At 47.0% G+C, this 15864-nt stretch overlaps 2 protein-coding genes across 11 annotated transcripts in view; one reads left to right on the top strand and one right to left on the bottom strand.

Moving 5' to 3' along the window:
- Positions 1-1148: 1148 nt before the first annotated feature.
- Positions 1149-3533, bottom strand: YOD1 (YOD1 deubiquitinase). The gene is made up of 2 exons (XM_024751010.1): positions 3024-3533; positions 1149-2032 (listed from the first exon to the last, which is right to left on the bottom strand). Exons 1-2 carry the CDS (start codon positions 3364-3366, stop codon positions 1329-1331), a joined length of 1047 nt encoding a protein of 348 aa, XP_024606778.1. The 5' UTR covers positions 3367-3533; the 3' UTR covers positions 1149-1328.
- A 1577-nt stretch (positions 3534-5110) lies between these two features.
- The window catches only part of PFKFB2 (6-phosphofructo-2-kinase/fructose-2,6-biphosphatase 2), a 25046-nt gene continuing 14292 nt past the window's right edge, over positions 5111-15864 (top strand). For 5 of the 10 annotated variants that reach the window (XM_024751176.1, XM_024751178.1, XM_024751177.1 and 2 more), the window contains exons 1-8: positions 5211-5298; positions 6423-6530; positions 12422-12547; positions 13064-13160; positions 13588-13654; positions 13787-13861; positions 14229-14285; positions 15183-15307. In XM_024751176.1, the coding sequence (XP_024606944.1) occupies positions 6443-6530; positions 12422-12547; positions 13064-13160; positions 13588-13654; positions 13787-13861; positions 14229-14285; positions 15183-15307 (635 nt within the window). In that variant the 5' untranslated portion in view covers positions 5211-5298; positions 6423-6442. The other 5 variants (XM_024751173.1, XM_024751175.1, XM_024751172.1 and 2 more) reach the window with 5 other exon arrangements.

The following is a 15864-nucleotide window of genomic DNA, read 5'->3' as shown; positions in this document are numbered from 1 at the left end:
AATTCATTCAATATTATTATTCCGATTACTTTAAAACTATGCAAAAGTCAAGGTAAAAGATGGTGGATAAAAGTGCTAATTTTCAGACACATGAAATCATTTAAAAGAGCATTAGTGGTGGGATAAGGCTAGCATGAAAACAAATTCCGTTTAGCCAAAGATCTCACAAAAACCAAACCAAAGCACGTTATAATTTTAGATGAAAAGTTTTTTTAGGAGTCGGAGGAAGTGCTCTTAACAAAAGGCTGAGGAAATCAAATCCCTCAAGGCAAATCTTAGGTAGAAAGGCAAAAATAGAGCATTCAAATTTCAAGGAACTACAATTAAAAAAAATATCCTGCTTAATTTTAAAGTTTTATCCAATGCGCCAAAGATGAATAAATGAGTTGCATTAAAACATGAGGCCGGGCTTCCCTGGCGGCGCAGTGGTTGAGAGTCCGCCTGCCGATGCAGGGGACACGGGTTCGTGCCCCGGTCCAGGAAGATCCCACATGCCGCGGAGCGGCTGGGCCCGTGAGCCATGGCCGCTGAGCCTGCACGTCCGGAGCCTGTGCTCCGCAACGGGAGAGGCCACAGCAGTGAGAGGCCCTCGTATCACAAAAAAAACCACAAAACAAAACATGAGGCCAACGGTCTTTTAAAGCTTCAGTAATCTGCTCCGGCACCTCCTCTCTAGTACATTCTACTTTTATAACACTAGAAATCCTTAACTGGGCACTATCAATTCTTGTTGTTAGGTAACATTCTCAAGGAGTAGACTCAACCCTGTAAAAATTGCTTCTTATGTACTTTTAACTGGTGAAGTACACATTTATAAAGTCTACCAAGTTGCAATATAAATCAGTTTTGACAATTCTGAGTATCTTCACTTGAGGAATCAATTCATAATTTAGAAACTATTAACTCAGTTTTTAAAAGGACTCAATTACCGGAGACACTGTGGTTGATTGATGTCTGGTGGCCTCACCTGAGGCCTTTCGCATTACCCAAAATATGAAGTTGTTTTCTTCTACAAGTTAATGCTGCTGGGTGCTAGTTTATAATACTAAAACTCAATCTTCAGGTTAGTGTCAGTAGGTAGCAAGGACCACCTATATTCTGTCACCCCAGCAGAGAGAGGGCATGTATCACCACTGTAGACACACATCTGTAAACTTGCACACTGATTTTAATCTTAACAAGGAATTCAGTGTCTTAGTGGCTTTAGGTTAAAAGGATGGTTCAAGCATTGTGTCCTTTTGTTCTTTAGGGTTACGAATAGCTTATTGGAAAACCCAGAACCTTCTGGATCTGTGAGGTAGTAGGCGTCAATCCTCATTATGCATGGATCACACTTCTCCGAAGTTGGTATGGCCTGTCTCCTTGGCATGGTCCCTTGCTTCTGCGTGTCCAGTTAATCCCTTCTGACATACCATGCATCTCAGGGTGAAGCGGTTTACATCAGTAAATTGTCTCTTGCTTCTAGCTTCATCTGCTAATTCCAGTGCTTGCACGAGAACAATATCATCATTAGAGGAGAAAATGGTCAGAGGAGGGGTGTCTGGGTTGGGGAAGACACGCTGAAGCGGATCATAGTGGATGCCATCGTAAATAAGCAGGACCCTTTTGGTATATCCTGCATCTTCCCCAAAACGATCAATTCGTCCTGTCTGTGTATCCACCACACATATTTCGCACTGATAAAACTTAGACAAAATGGATATCTCAATAGCTCCACCCCAAGTATCATCCCTTTTGATCCAGTCACAGTACTCTTGATTTGTTTTTCCCAGTATTGCCTTGCTATAGAAGTCTGGATTGCTTGCTACAATTTGTGCTATGAGATGTCTCATCTCAGGGGCACAAGCTGGATTCAAGACTCCTCCTTCAACAACATAGTACACACTGGTAAAGAGGCAAGAGTTGTCTGCTGGGACCACCGCTCTGGTAAGCACAGGCAGAGTTTCCCTGATGTAACTAGGAGCACCATGTTTTGTAAATGCAGGTGACATTTTGGGCCTGGTTTGGTCTTCTTCAACAATCAGCATGTCGCCTGTCAAAAATAAAACAAATCCAGAACTGAAGAGAAAGTATAGATGAAATTGGGTGTTCACTAACCAAGTCTGTAAATTACAAACAGAAGGAGTTAAGGTATAAGCTGGGGTTACTAGAGAGAATACAGCTTTGCAAACATGTGACCAGTAACACTTTCTGTTCACTGTATCTTCATAAAGACGCAAATGGAACAAAGAGCAAAACACTTTAGGCTGCACCTCATTTAGTAAAGGGGTCTGAATTATACACCTTCATACTTGCTTAAAAAGATACATTTCAAGAACAAAATTTTCTTAAGCTTGCTCTCTGCAGTTTAAAAACACTTCCAAAAGGTGTTTGTCACAGACTCGGCCACTAGGGGGTCCTCTCCTTACGAAACTTACATACCTATCCTGTTCAGTGTTTACAGGATCCTTGATACAACAACGGAAAGCTTTTAATTACCATTATTGCTGTTCAAGTTTTAATACTGCACAGAAATAACTGCTGTTGTCTAGAACTTGAAAGGGCCTTTACTGGGTGTGTCAGAGCAAACTCTAAAACGAATACAACTGTCAAAGTAAGTATATATGAAGATGATTGCAAAAATGAACCAGGAAAGCAAAAAAGTATCCTACATCCTTCAGACCGGCTGTCTTATTTCAGTGATATAGGGGAAAAGAGCCATCAGGACAGAGAAAATAGGTCCCATTTTTAGAATACTTTTGCGGACGCAGAGGGAAACAAAATGAATGAGACGTTTTCAAGAGAGACCAGAAAGCAGATTGAGGAAAGGTTAGTCCAAGGCTTTGGGCTTCTCACAGAGGCTGGGCCCTCCCTGCTAGACACTTGCCCTGGCCTCCGTCAGAGTTCTCTGTTCTTTTATCTTTCCTATCCTGTTCCTCCAAGCTCCCAGCTGACCCACACCACCTCGCCCTGACTGTTTGTTCTCCCTTATGCCTCTCTCCGACCTCTCAGGACTAGCCTTGGCCTAGCCTCGATTCCCTTACCTGACTGAATGGGCAAATCCCCCAGAATGGTATCCCCGTTGCTGAGGTCCAGGCACTCGGGCGGGTATCCTACGAGGATTCGCTGACAGCCGGGGGCGATCCCGGTGATGGCGGCAATTTGGCCCTGGAGTTCCCGCATCCGGGTCCGGCTGGACAACCCCTGCAAAACATGGGTGCCATCCTTGGCCTTGCAGCGGAGCCGCCACATCGTGTCGGTCCGGCCGGCCACAGGCCAGACACCCGTGGGGCCAGCTTTGGTCCCGGCAGCAGGTTGGCAGGCGCCGCCGGGGTAAGAAGCCGGCGGGTGGACTCCAAAATAGCCACCCTTTGCCGGTCCAAACATCGCGAGATGTCGCTGGTTGTTACAGTTCTCGCGATACTCTGCGGCTTCTGTTTTAGCACACTCTTAAAGTGATAACTGATTCTCACCATCACCCCCTTCAGGAGGCAAAGGATGAAGATTTACCCGTATTCCTAACGTACGACTGGTCTTGCTACCTGTAGAGCAAGTGAGGTACCCTCCGCGTCGGAAGCATATAAGCTTAAGGGAAGAGAGCGGCGGAAGGAGCTCCTGAATCGAATACAGTGGAATGTATCCTTGCAATTAGGTCGGAAATGATTAAATTGGGGCTTCCAAACTACACCGGGAGAAACAGAATCATAGTTCGGAATGCAAACGAATGCCAAGAATGGTCTGTGACTCAAATGACCAGTCAAAGACAAACAAATACTCGTGGCTAGACTCATGGCTGCAGCAAACACTGACTCATTGAGGTTAAGGGGGCCGGAAGACTGGCCTTTCCACCTCCATAAGACTGTAACTTGAAAACGTCCATTTGCCACATCAGAAAGCGCAATATGAGGTCAGCATCTGGGCTGAGGGCAATTGCTACACTCAGGAGGTGGTGGCAGTATAAGGAGGAATGAAGAAGACCAACATGTGTCATCCAGATTCCAGTTCAGGACCCTAGGTATACAAATACCAAGGCGACTCCATTCCTGCCTTCAAAATGGCAAATTACTCACGTAATCGAGAGAGAGGGTGGTGTGTAAAGGACATATAACTACTGAATTTCATAGCAACGTGATAATGCTAGATTATGTGACCCTTTTCAACCCTGTATCCCTAGAACAAAGGACTGTGCCTCGCAAATATGTGCTCAGTAAATACTTGTTGAATGGATAAAACGGAGTTGTATAGGCACAGAGAGGGCAACTGTGACATACTGGAGTTGTAAAAAGCTTCAAAGAGGAGGTACTATTTGAGCTGTTTTGAAGGATGAATTTAATCCCCAGGTGAAAGAGGAATAAAAACACCTCTGAATTTACCTCTCTTCCGAGAAATATGTACTCGTTCTTTTTTTATCCTGGATCCAGAGGAGCAAAGCCTACCCTGCTTAGAGGGGGTTTATCACCACAATCAAGCATCAGATGGGCCTGGGGGCAACTGTGAAAAGTTCACTTGAAATGTGCAAACTCACCTCCACTGTAAAAACCTGCCTCTGAATAAGTTATATGGAAACTATGCATCTTTTCAAAATTTTCATGAGCCAGTTTTCTCCTGGAGCAATTTTCCTCTTTTGTTCTTCAAGATGGCCATAACAGACGTTACAGCGTGGGCTGTAAGCGAGAGAATAAATAAGGTGGTAAGTCCACTGGAGTATGTGCATGGGTCCAGGGAAGCCCCTGGTTCAGCGAAGAGAGTAGTTGATTTTCTTAGTTTACAGTGTCTGACCTAAGGGAATATGCAAACACCCTAAGATGTAATCAGCTTAAGTACTTTGGTAGTTTACTCTAGCAAAGCCTCTTCTATAGCTTACTTTTCAATTCATGGATCTAACGAGGTGCCGCTGGGATTCAGGGAGGAGAGCGTTAATCTCCGCAGAAACTTTTCCCGTCACCAGAAAGTCACACCCTTTCAAGACGTCTACTAGTTCACTCTCGCGAGAGTATGAAAAACGTCGTGCTTTTAATTAACCCCGCCCCCATCCCTATTAGTTGCCAGGCAACGATGTAACTAATAGCCACAGTGCTGGTAAACTTGCGAGCTTGTGATCTTTCTCCTTCACAGTTCCAACCTTCTTCCGGAGCTAGCGACAGCGAGTCCGATTTGAGCCCCGCCCCCTGGAGCCTGCGGGCGCTCGATTGGTGGACGATTCTCTCCAGGTGAGGGCCAACGCGAGAGTGGGCGGAGCCAGGCAGGGCACGTGATTCGCCGGAGACTGGTGTGCCGGACCCCGGCCACCGTGTCGGCTCCTGGCTGTATCGTTACCGGGTAGGTGCTGGGGCCACAGCCCGGAGGGATCTTAGGAGGGATCCTAGGGTGAGCGACGGCTGTACAGCACCTTGAAGGGGTTAGGCGGGCGAGAGAAGGGGGGCTGCGTGCACCCTGATGAGGAGCGGGAAGATGAAGTCTAGCTGTTTCGGGGAAGTGCGGGCCCCCAGGCATTGCCGGAGTGCGGACGTTTAGGGACCCAGAGCCGCAGCTGACGTGTGAGTTAGAGGATTTGTGTGGTCAGTGCAATAACAGTGCAAGATCCTTGAAGCAGTAGGACTTTCCTTCCTCACTAGTCCCTTGTCTGGGTTTGCGCAGTGAACTCGGGGCTCTCCCACCCCCGTTCGAGTCAGGACTTACCCCTTATTCTGAAAGTGATCTTTCAGAATAAGAGAAGTTATTTACCACCAGAATAAGAGAAGTTATTTGCCACCTCTTTGCTCCCCAGTGTTTCTTCCATAGACTGCTTCCTAGGAGATAGATGGGGAGAGGGTGCGGACAAGGGCTTGAGAGTAAAAACACCAGAGGAGAAATAGTGACGTGCTAGGGCTGTCCCCGGGACTAGCTACAGTTTTTCCTTAAGGGAACATGTTTGAGATTTCCCCACTAATTTTTTTTTCAGAACTGAATTCTACCATTGGACTGCAATTACTTTATGATAATGAACTTGATCTATTTGCAACCCATCCCACCCCCAGCTGCTGCCACTACTCTCCCCAGATTCTTAAATTGGAATCTGAGGTCAGGAAGGAACTTGGATAAGCCACTTAGTTTGATAAACGTCAGTTTTTCAGTCTGTAAAATGGGGAGAAGTAATAATGGTAGCAAAATCTGTTTTATTATGGGATTATTGGAAGGATTGAAGGAGATAATTCATGTGAATGTAAACTCCTAAGTCAGCATTATAGATCGGGGTTCTGGTGCAACTCTTCACAGATAAGGAAATAGAGGGCTAGGGACATTCATGACTTATCCTAGGGCATGTAGCTATTAACTGGGAGAAGGAGGGCTGGACTTGACCCTTGGCCGAGGGTTCTTTCACTTATACTGCACTGATCCTCTTTTGAGTGTTTTGAGGGATATTTCCTTCCTTCCCTTCCTTACATCCCCTTTGTCCCTTCCAGGCATCCCCTGAAGAGCTGCCATGTCTGGGAATTCTGCCCCTTCGTCAGAACAGAACAACAACAACTATGAAACGAAAACAAATCTACGAATGTCAGAGAAGAAATGTTGTGAGTGTTGGTAAAGAGGAGGGGCTGCTGTCTCCCAGGATTTTACCTTGAGAATATTGCTGTAATTCTAGACTCTGCTGCTTGGTGGGAGTGAGAAATAGTTCTTCGACATGGTAATTTAAAACAAAGTCTACTAGGGGAATTTCCTTTCTGAAACAAGTAGACTCAGTGAATTGTCTGTCCTCGGGGCTAGACTGCTGGTGTAGCCCAGCATTTTCTTTTTTTTTTTTTTTTTTGCGGTATGTGGGCCTCTCCCATCGCGGAGCACAGGCTCCGGACGCGCAGGCTCAGCGGCCATGGCTCACGGGCCCAGCCGCTCCGCGGCATGTGGGATCTTCCCGGACCGGGGCACGAACCCGTGTCTCCTGCATCGGCAGGCGGACTCTCAACCACTGCGCCACCAGGGAAGCCCTAGCCCAGCATATTCTTCCTGCTTTCTTTAACTGAATCTCTATCTCCCCCACCCTGGGGGTATCTGCACAGTTGATTGATGCTGAAAGTTAGAGCCAGTGTTATTGTACATGCAGTGAATAAGGCTGAGTAGCAGGGTGCAGGAATTCCTTGGAGTTGATACTGTTAACAGTTTCCCTTTATCTCTTGTGCTAAGTTTTGTGAGGGTGCTGCTCACAGCAGAAATTGCAGGTAAGAACCATTAGCTTATTTCTACAGGCCTAAGGGGAATCGGCCCTGATATTTCACTTCTCGCCATGTCTTGGGCACCTTACTTTCTCACAGGTTTAGTCTTTACACTCTGCAGACTATTTTCCCTGCAGGTTCATTGCTCTGGGGATGGGTTTCACAGGAGCATTTCCATGCCCATCTTTTAGACAGAGACAGCAGGTGGGTTTGCAGAGAGATGAAGTGTTGTTTCCTGTCCCCATGCGTCTGCATGCCTAAGCATCCTTATAGACTGCAAGACTGCAGAGCCTAGGCCCAAAGGTCCTGAGCAGTTTGTCCCCAGATGTTTTGGGGAACCTCTAGGAAAGCTAACTCTTGTCCCTGCTACCAGGTCCCTCTGGAACGCTATCAGTCAGTTCTTCTCACTTCAGTGGTTATATATATCAGCAGGTGGAAACAGCCAACTAGCATGAGACCTGGAATCATCTCATGTTGCAAGCTTTCCCCAGAGTCTCAACCTTGATGTCATGACCTTGCCAGTCTCGTGATTCATGATGGTCATCTGTTTTCACGTAGCACTGATGAGGCTTTTGGGGGTTTGGGCTGCAGCAGAGGCAGGTTGTTTGGGTGTGATACTGGGGTTGGTGCACCTCTATGATTAGGGTCTTCTTTCTCCGCCAGGGCAGGAAGCCAGGTACTGAGGGCAAACACCCTGTGGAAGATAACTAGTATAGCATGACGTTTGAGTGCAGCCTCTGGAGTCAGACTGCCTGGGTTCAAATCTTGGTTTCACTACTGCCTAACTGTGGGCTTTTAACCAACTTGCTTTTCTGCCCCATGCCCCAGTTTACTTTTTGATAAAATGGGGATACTAATAGTATCTCTCCCCAGAGTGACGTGAGAATTGAATGAGTAAATACAGGACAGCTTCTAGAAGAGTACTAGGCATGTGGCTAAACTGTGTTATTTTTCACTGGTGACTCTATTTGCATGTTGTGTTTGTTCCTGAAACATTATATATAGATTGAATTATAGTCTAGATGCTGTGCTGGGAGCTCACTTTTTAAAAGAGCTCTGTGAAGAATTATATTTTCAGTCAAAAATGTTTTCTCCTCTTGTTTGACAATATGGTAACCCAGATTTGGGGATATGGAATGCACGCTTTAAATAGAGGTGCCCTCGTGCTACTAGGACACTTGAGCCCAACAAGAGCAGAGAACAGGTGGTGGTGTTTGGGGGTCAGGGGGAGTTGATAACTGTGGGAGTCTCTGACCCTGTGCAGTGCTCAGTGTCAGTCCTTCTAGTTCTGCTTTTTCTCCGTGGGACTCTCCTACCTGCCTTCCTAACTTTTTTTGCATTTTTTTTTTTTGCCTTGAGGGCTTTTGATTAGTCAAAGAAGCAGTAATCCCAGGTCTCTTTCCTTCCTCTAGACTCTAATTCCTGATCTCCTTTCCAAGTTCTACCCTCTTCTCCCCCACTGGAGGTATCTGGGTTATCCTGAAGCCACTGTCATTCATTTACCGCCCCCCGCTCTTCTCCTTTCGTGGTTGGACTGTGGGACTGTGACAGTCTATGAGAGTATGTGTTAGTTTATTTCCCTTCTCTCTGTTATTTTCCTGTATCTTGGAACAGGCTTCTTGGGCTGCTTCGTGTTCACACCCAGCAGTTGCTTTATTAATAGCTTTCCTGTTATCCCATTGCTGTTAATTATACCTGTCGTTGGCTGACTTTGACTTGGGAAGTGCCTGAACTAGAGAGCTGAAGAATGTCTTTAGGGAGCCAGAACCTCCAAAGGAGCAGTACTGGAATTTCAGCTGCTCCAGGGATGGGGGAGAAGGGGGGTTGGTGCTGGCTGAGGTGCCCTTAAGGTGCTCAGATAACTGGTTTCAGGGCTCAGTGAAAGCAGGAATTAGGGGTAGCAGGGAAGGTCTACATGCTTTTCCTTCTTTGTTTCTTTTATTCTTTGATATTTTGAATAGGTCTGGAACAGACAAGTCCCTGTATGAACCTTCTCCTAATTATAAAAGCAATACATGTTCATGAAAAATTCACACAATACAGAAGGAAAGTAAAAAGCAAGAAAATCTCACCATTTCTCCTGTCCCTGTTATGTTTGATTCTTTCCAAAATCTTATTCTGGTGTATCCTATTAATGGAAATAGGTCCACACTGTACATATTTTGTTCTACCATCACCCCCCCCACACACACTTTTTTTAAACTATATTCTGGACATTTTTTTCATGTCGATAAGTTCACATTTACTTCATCCTGCATGGTATTGCCTTGTGTGGATATGCCAGCCTCTCCCTGATGGACATTTACATTGTTTCTAATTTTCCACCGTCACAAACAATGCTGTAGTGAGCATCCTTGCATATACACCTGTTTGTGCTAGCAGCTTTCCCTACAGAAATAACAGGAGGAAAGGTAGACACCTTTGAAACATTGATCAGCATCCCTCAAAAGTTCTATATTGTTAGCTGTTTTTAATATTTCAAAGCGCGTGATAGAAATTGGGCATTAAACTATAGCTTCGATGGTTAACTAAAGCATAAACTTTCTTAGCGTTTGGCTGCAGAACTTTGATATGTTATACTTATCAGTCAAAGGGCAGGACATAATTGGCAGTTTTATGACTTCTGATGAATAAAAAGAAGGTATTACTAATGAAGCACACTTTAAAGGGCAGCATATTTCAAAATATTGGGGCTGTTTAGAGCAAAAAGTGGAAGATGACATGGTCATGAGAAAGCCGGGAACCATTGGCCTTCTAGACCACCCTTCAGGTTTAGATTAGAGAGCAGAGTTATGCTGGCCACATGGCTCCCTTTGTCAGGTGCTGACAAGAGCTGGTACTAGGACTGATTGGGCAGTCATGAAACCAGGAGTCTGGTCAGAGCCCTGACCTTGACTTTCTATTGAGGGACTGTGGGCCAAGCTCTTCCCTTTTCTGGGCTTGAGGTTTTCTGTCCGTAGGAGGGAAGTTATTACACCTTCATCCCCTCGAAGCGTGTTCATGAAGGGAAAATAAGTTTAAGATTGAGAAAGTGAGTTCAACCTTGTGTAAAGAAGGTAGAAGAGAATTTCAGGATTGAAACAGCTTTCCGTTCTTTGTCAAGGGGTAAGTTACATTGTCTCCAAAATTAATCAGCATACAGTGTCTACTGTTCAAATTAAGGTGGTGATGGCTTTGTTTTTTAACAGGCAGGACAGAATGTACCTAGTTTTGCCCATGTGGCAATTCGAGATAGGAAGTGTGGTTTAGTTTTGTCCTCCGGAAATTGAGCAGCTCTGGTTGCAGCAGGTGTACGTGGGTGTGTTATGGGCAGAGGTGGGAGGTGTGGTGCTGGGGGCCACCGTGGGGAGTCCTTGGTGGCCTGTGTTTTCTTTTGTTCTTAGAACTCTCTGTCCAGTTTGGTAAACATGGAGCAGCTGGTTCCCTGGTCGGCCTCAGAGCGTCTCCCAAGTATCAGTTCATTTTCAGCTTCAGGGAGGATAACAGGAGCTTTGGGAGAAGTGCCTAATGGGCTGGAAGGTGTGGACCAAGCAGTACTAGAAGTGCAGGTAATGAGCCAAGCCATGGTGATTGAGAAGAGTGCAGTGCAGAGCTGGAGAAAGTGAAGACTCAGGAGGATTTCACTCCTGGAACCTGAGGCAGCTGATCTGTCTGTTAGGGGTCAGAGATCAGGCATGAACATCAGCAGAGGCTGCAGCATGGCGTTTGCTTGTCTTTGTGCTCCCTGTTTGGACAGAGATGAAAATCACTTCTGTTGCTCGTTGCCTACCTTGGAAGGGCTCCTGCTCAGGCCCGGGAATTTTCCGTGTGCGTAGTAGGTAAAGGACTAAAAGCCAACCCCTCTGACCCCAAGTCTGGGCATCCACCCCTCCCTCACCGCCAGGGCCCTGTTTGGCTTCTGGGTACTTCTTGCCAAACACCCCTAGGAAACTCTCTTCCTTCCGAGCTCTGTTCTCTACCCACACCTCTCTGCCCACTTCTCCACTGAGATCTTTTCACATTCCCCTCTCAGAAAAGAAAGGATGACGTTCCCATCCAAGTACCCCAGTTTTGCTGAATCGTTTCTTAGCCTGACAGGGTCACCTTGTCCCAGGGAAGAAGAGTGGCAACTACTTGTGGGGCACCTTCTGAAAAACAGTGCTGGGAAGACGAAGACAAAAGTGGTTCTTCCCCATCTGCACACAGGGCCTCCCTCCTTTCCCATCTGAGCCCTCCCAGATGACCTCAGTTTGGGTCTTGGCCCCAGGAATGTGGCTGGCAGCTTGCAGGGCACTCTGCCACCACTCCTCCGTGGCAGGATGGACAGGAAGGAGCCAGCGCCTGTGAGCAAGCTGATGGCGGAATCAGAGGCTCTTTTTATGGAGAAAAGCTGCCAAGGAAGCACAAGATCAGGATTCTAGGGCCAGCCCTTCCCATGACTCATTGCGTTTCCTTAGGCAAGTCACCTGGCCTCTGGGCATCTACTTTGCCCCCAGCTGCCCAGTGAGACCTGTCTCTGTAAATGAGCATTCCTGAAATCAATTGTATTCTGAAGAAGGGCGGACCAATGGCTATTCCTGCTTTTAAACTGTCTTGCTTTCACTTGGGCCTTTGAGGCAGGCTGGCTGTGATGCCCTTGTGGGCCAGCTTTACCACGAAGCTTCCTGAGGTCTAGTCAGAACCTTTGTCAGGTAGGCGTTGACACAGTCTAAATGGTTTAGAAGTTCTGGCTTAAACTCGTGGCCTGAGCACAAAGGCCAAAACGGGTTAAGGCCAGGCTCTTTTTTCGTGGCCAGACTCTTGCCTGTGGTTCTGAAGGGATAGATGGGATCCTCAGGGTAGAAACTCTGTTGGATCTGTTATAGGAACTGGCTCAGTGCTGCACTGGTAGAATCTCCAGGCCCAAGACTTTCCTTCATGGCTTTATCACTGCCGTGTTACTAGATATTCTCATGCTAAGGAAGATGCTATGGTTACTGTCTTTCTAATCCTGGCCACTTTTTTTCCTCTTTCCATGTTATGCACCTCTGTGAAGACCTTGGACAAGTGGGAAAGACGTGTCTTAGTTTGGGTACTTTCTGGAAGTCTACATGACCCTTTGACTGTCTTTCAGGAGGGTTTCCCCAATATCTGCTCGGTTTGCCTTTCCAGTCCTCCTGGACACTGGCCTCACTGAGGTGTATGAGGATCAAACCTGACCATGAAGTCCCAGCCCCATGCACAAACCTTACTTGACCCCTCTTTATTTAGTTTTGTTCTGTTCCATTTCCCTCTAGCGTGGGCATCCTACATGACCAACTCCCCGACCCTCATTGTTATGATTGGCTTACCAGCCCGGGGCAAAACCTACGTGTCCAAGAAACTCACACGCTACCTCAACTGGATTGGGGTGCCCACCAAAGGTAGGTGCAACCATGCATTCCTTGGGAAAGGAAGTGATCAATTCCTGGGCCTCACAGGCCTCTGGGAGACTTATTCTCCCTGGCATCAAGGATACAGTGTTCTCTTGGCAGCAGTAGTGGTTGCTTCCTGGTTTACTGGATTTATTCCCTGTCCATATACTTGTTCCTCCTGGCCTGGCTCAATTGGCCTAGTTTGGGGGCAGTGCCTTTGATAGGAGTATTAAGAATTAAATGAGTATAGAGCTTTACATTTCCAAATCCCTTACATCTACGTTATCTAGCAGTATCCATGTGGAATAGCCAAAATGGCTGAGGAAATTGAAAGTCAGACAATTTAAGACTTGTCCAAATTCTAGTAAGTCTGAACTTGAACTTAACCTGATTCTTAATCTGGTGTTGTTTCCAACATACCATGGTGCTTTTTTCATCCCCTTGGCCACTCTGACATTAGACCAAGAAGTCCCCTTTGGGACATCGTATTGTTTCACTGCTGGAGGGTATGGGTGTCTTCTGCAGTGTTTAATCTTGGGGTGTATCGGCGTCAAGCGGTCAAGTCCTATAAATCCTATGACTTCTTCCGGCATGACAACGAGGAGGCCATGAAGATACGCAAGTGAGTCTTCTAGGCCTGACTGCCAGGCCAGCTCTTTCTTGGACGTCATGAGACTGGATGTGATGGGGCTTGGTTTCCCTTTCAGTAAATATCTTGTGGGGATTTTAAGTTGAAGTTATCTGCTGGGCAGCTCGCCATGGGCTTGGGTGGGTAGAACAGGGCTCAGAAAGTTGCGTGTGTGTTTGTAGGCTAAGCCTCCAGAGGGGTAAGACACGTGCATGGGACAGGGGAAGGGGAAAGACATAGGATGGTAGAAAAATCTCAACGGGCAAGTTGAAAGGTCTAATTAGGGAAAATTTTTGATCAGTGGGGAAACTGAACAGGAAGGGGTGTGATCCCTGTGGCGCCCCAGCTGTTCATGTCTCTGTCTGTGCCTAAGCTTGGCCCCGGCCCAGTCCTCTGGCTGATTCCTCTGCTCTCTTGGCAGACAGTGTGCTCTGGTGGCGCTGGAGGATGTGAAGGCGTATCTCACGGAGGACAGTGGGCAGATTGCGGTAAGCCTCACCTGCCTCCTCCCCCGTCTCCCCCCTTCCAGCAGCCTGACTGCACCGCCCCACCTGGGGTCCGCCTTGGTGGGATTTCATTTCTCGGCCCCCGTTCATCTGTCTTGTGGGCTCTCTTCCCAGGTGTTTGATGCTACCAATACCACTCGAGAGAGGAGGGCCTTGATTCTGAACTTTGCCGAGGAGAATTCCTTCAAGGTAGAATCTGCCTCCAAGCTGGAGGAGGAGGGGTGAGTGGAGGTGGGGAGTTAGGAGGGACACGCAGATCTGTTTGATTCTGGTGGGTGAGGACAGGATTGGACATCTGATTCTCTCCTCTTGGTGAGTCACCGCCAGTCCTTGAGTGTTTTCTTTCAGGTCCTTTCTCAGCTCCTTAGCCTGTATGTATGAGGCCCTGGGGACGTGGTAAGAGCTATTTTTAAATGAAGAGGCCTTGAAGGCCACTTTCATGAAAGAAAATCCCAGGGGATGTGGTGGCTGCGGTGGAGCAGATATGAGCGTGTGCTCTTAATTAACAGCCTGGCCATTACTGACTCATTGATCACTGCCTTCTCTCCCTGGCCAGGTGTTCTTTGTGGAATCTGTCTGCGATGATCCCGATGTCATTGCTGCCAACATCCTGGTAGGTGACATCCCCTCACACCACCACCTCTTTATGCCTCGTGTGTGTGTTGGTGGGGGTGGTGTGGGGAGTCAACCCGGTAATGAAAGAGAGAAATAGACATGGTTAACAACACAGGGTGATCTTTTTGATCTGCCAGAACACCATTTTGTACTTCCACACTCTTCCCTTGGGAAACGAAAGAGGCTTTGAGGAAGAAAGGAAGAATTAGCTGTTGAACAGAGGCCAAACTTAAACTGTAGTAGCCCTGGCCCTGTGTTCTGGGTATTAGCTAGATGTTGAGACCCAGGTATGTTCTTAGAATAGATCAGACTCTTTATTATCTGTCAGGGCCACCTTACAGGAAGGTCATCTGCCCACCAATTGTCTAATGCTGAGGTCAGCATTCTATGCACTGGGCACCTCGTGCTGTGTGTGGCCACAGCTTATGCCAGTGCCCATTTGATGGTTGTGCTGTGCTATGCTGAGTGGATATCCATGCGCTGTGTCATGGTGGTGCTCTCCCAGCAGTGTGGGAACTTGCTGAAGAGGTGTCTGGTCTGAGTCAGCAGTGTATCAGATCAAGCACCCTATTCTAATTGCCCTTGGGGAGAAATTGGATCCCATTCTGTTTTCCCAGGAAGGTACATAAAAGGATTGGGGCCCAAGAACTGCCTCAGCTGCGTGACTGCCTCTGTCCTTCAGCCAAGGGCAGGCACATGACTCCCCAGTTGTCTTTCCCTTCTTGGTTGCCAGGGTCACAGGACAGGGAGGGGGTGCTCAGTGAATGGGGATTGCCAATGCTCCAGTGAAAGGCCACTTCTATGGCCTTCCTTTTCTTTATTTAGCAGTGGCTGTTGGCAGGAGGGCTGTTAAGGGCAGACCTCTGACTAGGCCCTGCTCTCCCTGTGATTCCAGGAGGTAAAGGTGTCGAGCCCTGACTACCCTGAAAGGAACAGGGAGAATGTGATGGAGGACTTCCTAAAGAGAATTGAGTGCTACAAAGTCACCTATCAACCCCTTGACCCAGACAACTATGACAAGTAAGGTTTAAGGCCAAGGTTTGAAGGGCCTGAGGCAGGGGTCTCATTTGAGAAAAGAGCCTTTCTCCCCTTGTCCCTAGACTTCCCTCTGACCATCCAGACCTCTGTTTACATCATTCCAGGGAAACAAGGTATGGATTTGTGGCCTATAGGCAGATTGAATCTTATACCTGAACACTGGAGTGTTTTTTATCCTGAGTTCTTCTGGTCTGTCCTTTAGAGCGTGATTTCTCAACCTTAGCATGATTGACATTTTGAACTGGATAATTCTGTGCCGTGGGGCTGTCTTGTGCTGTAGCTGTCTTTAGCAGGATCCCTGACCTGTGCCCACTAGATACCAGTAGCACTCCCAAGCTGTGACAACCAAAAAGGTTTCCAGACTTTGCCAAATGTCCCCTGGGAAGCAAAATCACACCCTGTTGAGAACCACTGCTCTAGATCAGTAGTTTTGAATTAGGGTATTGTAGGACACCTCTTAGAGGTGTGTCATCAGTTTTTGATCAATTTTTAAAGTTTATTGTGTGTGTATAGGTATATATATATATATATATATATAT

This window comes from Neophocaena asiaeorientalis, unplaced genomic scaffold (assembly GCF_003031525.2).
Source record: "Neophocaena asiaeorientalis asiaeorientalis breed wild unplaced genomic scaffold, Neophocaena_asiaeorientalis_V1.1 scaffold67, whole genome shotgun sequence".
NCBI lineage: Eukaryota > Metazoa > Chordata > Mammalia > Artiodactyla > Phocoenidae > Neophocaena > Neophocaena asiaeorientalis.
Note: the sequence above shows the minus strand (reverse complement) of the source record. Positions and strands in the feature narration are given on the sequence as shown.

Coding starts and splice junctions, on each gene's coding strand:
- YOD1 (XM_024751010.1), bottom strand. CDS start 3,366: ATGTTTGGACCGGCAAAGGGTGGCTATTTTGGAGTCCACCCGCCGGCT. Junction 2,033..3,023: donor GGATTTGCCCATTCAGTCAG/GTAAGGGAATCG, acceptor TATTTTTGACAG/GCGACATGCTGATTGTTGAA.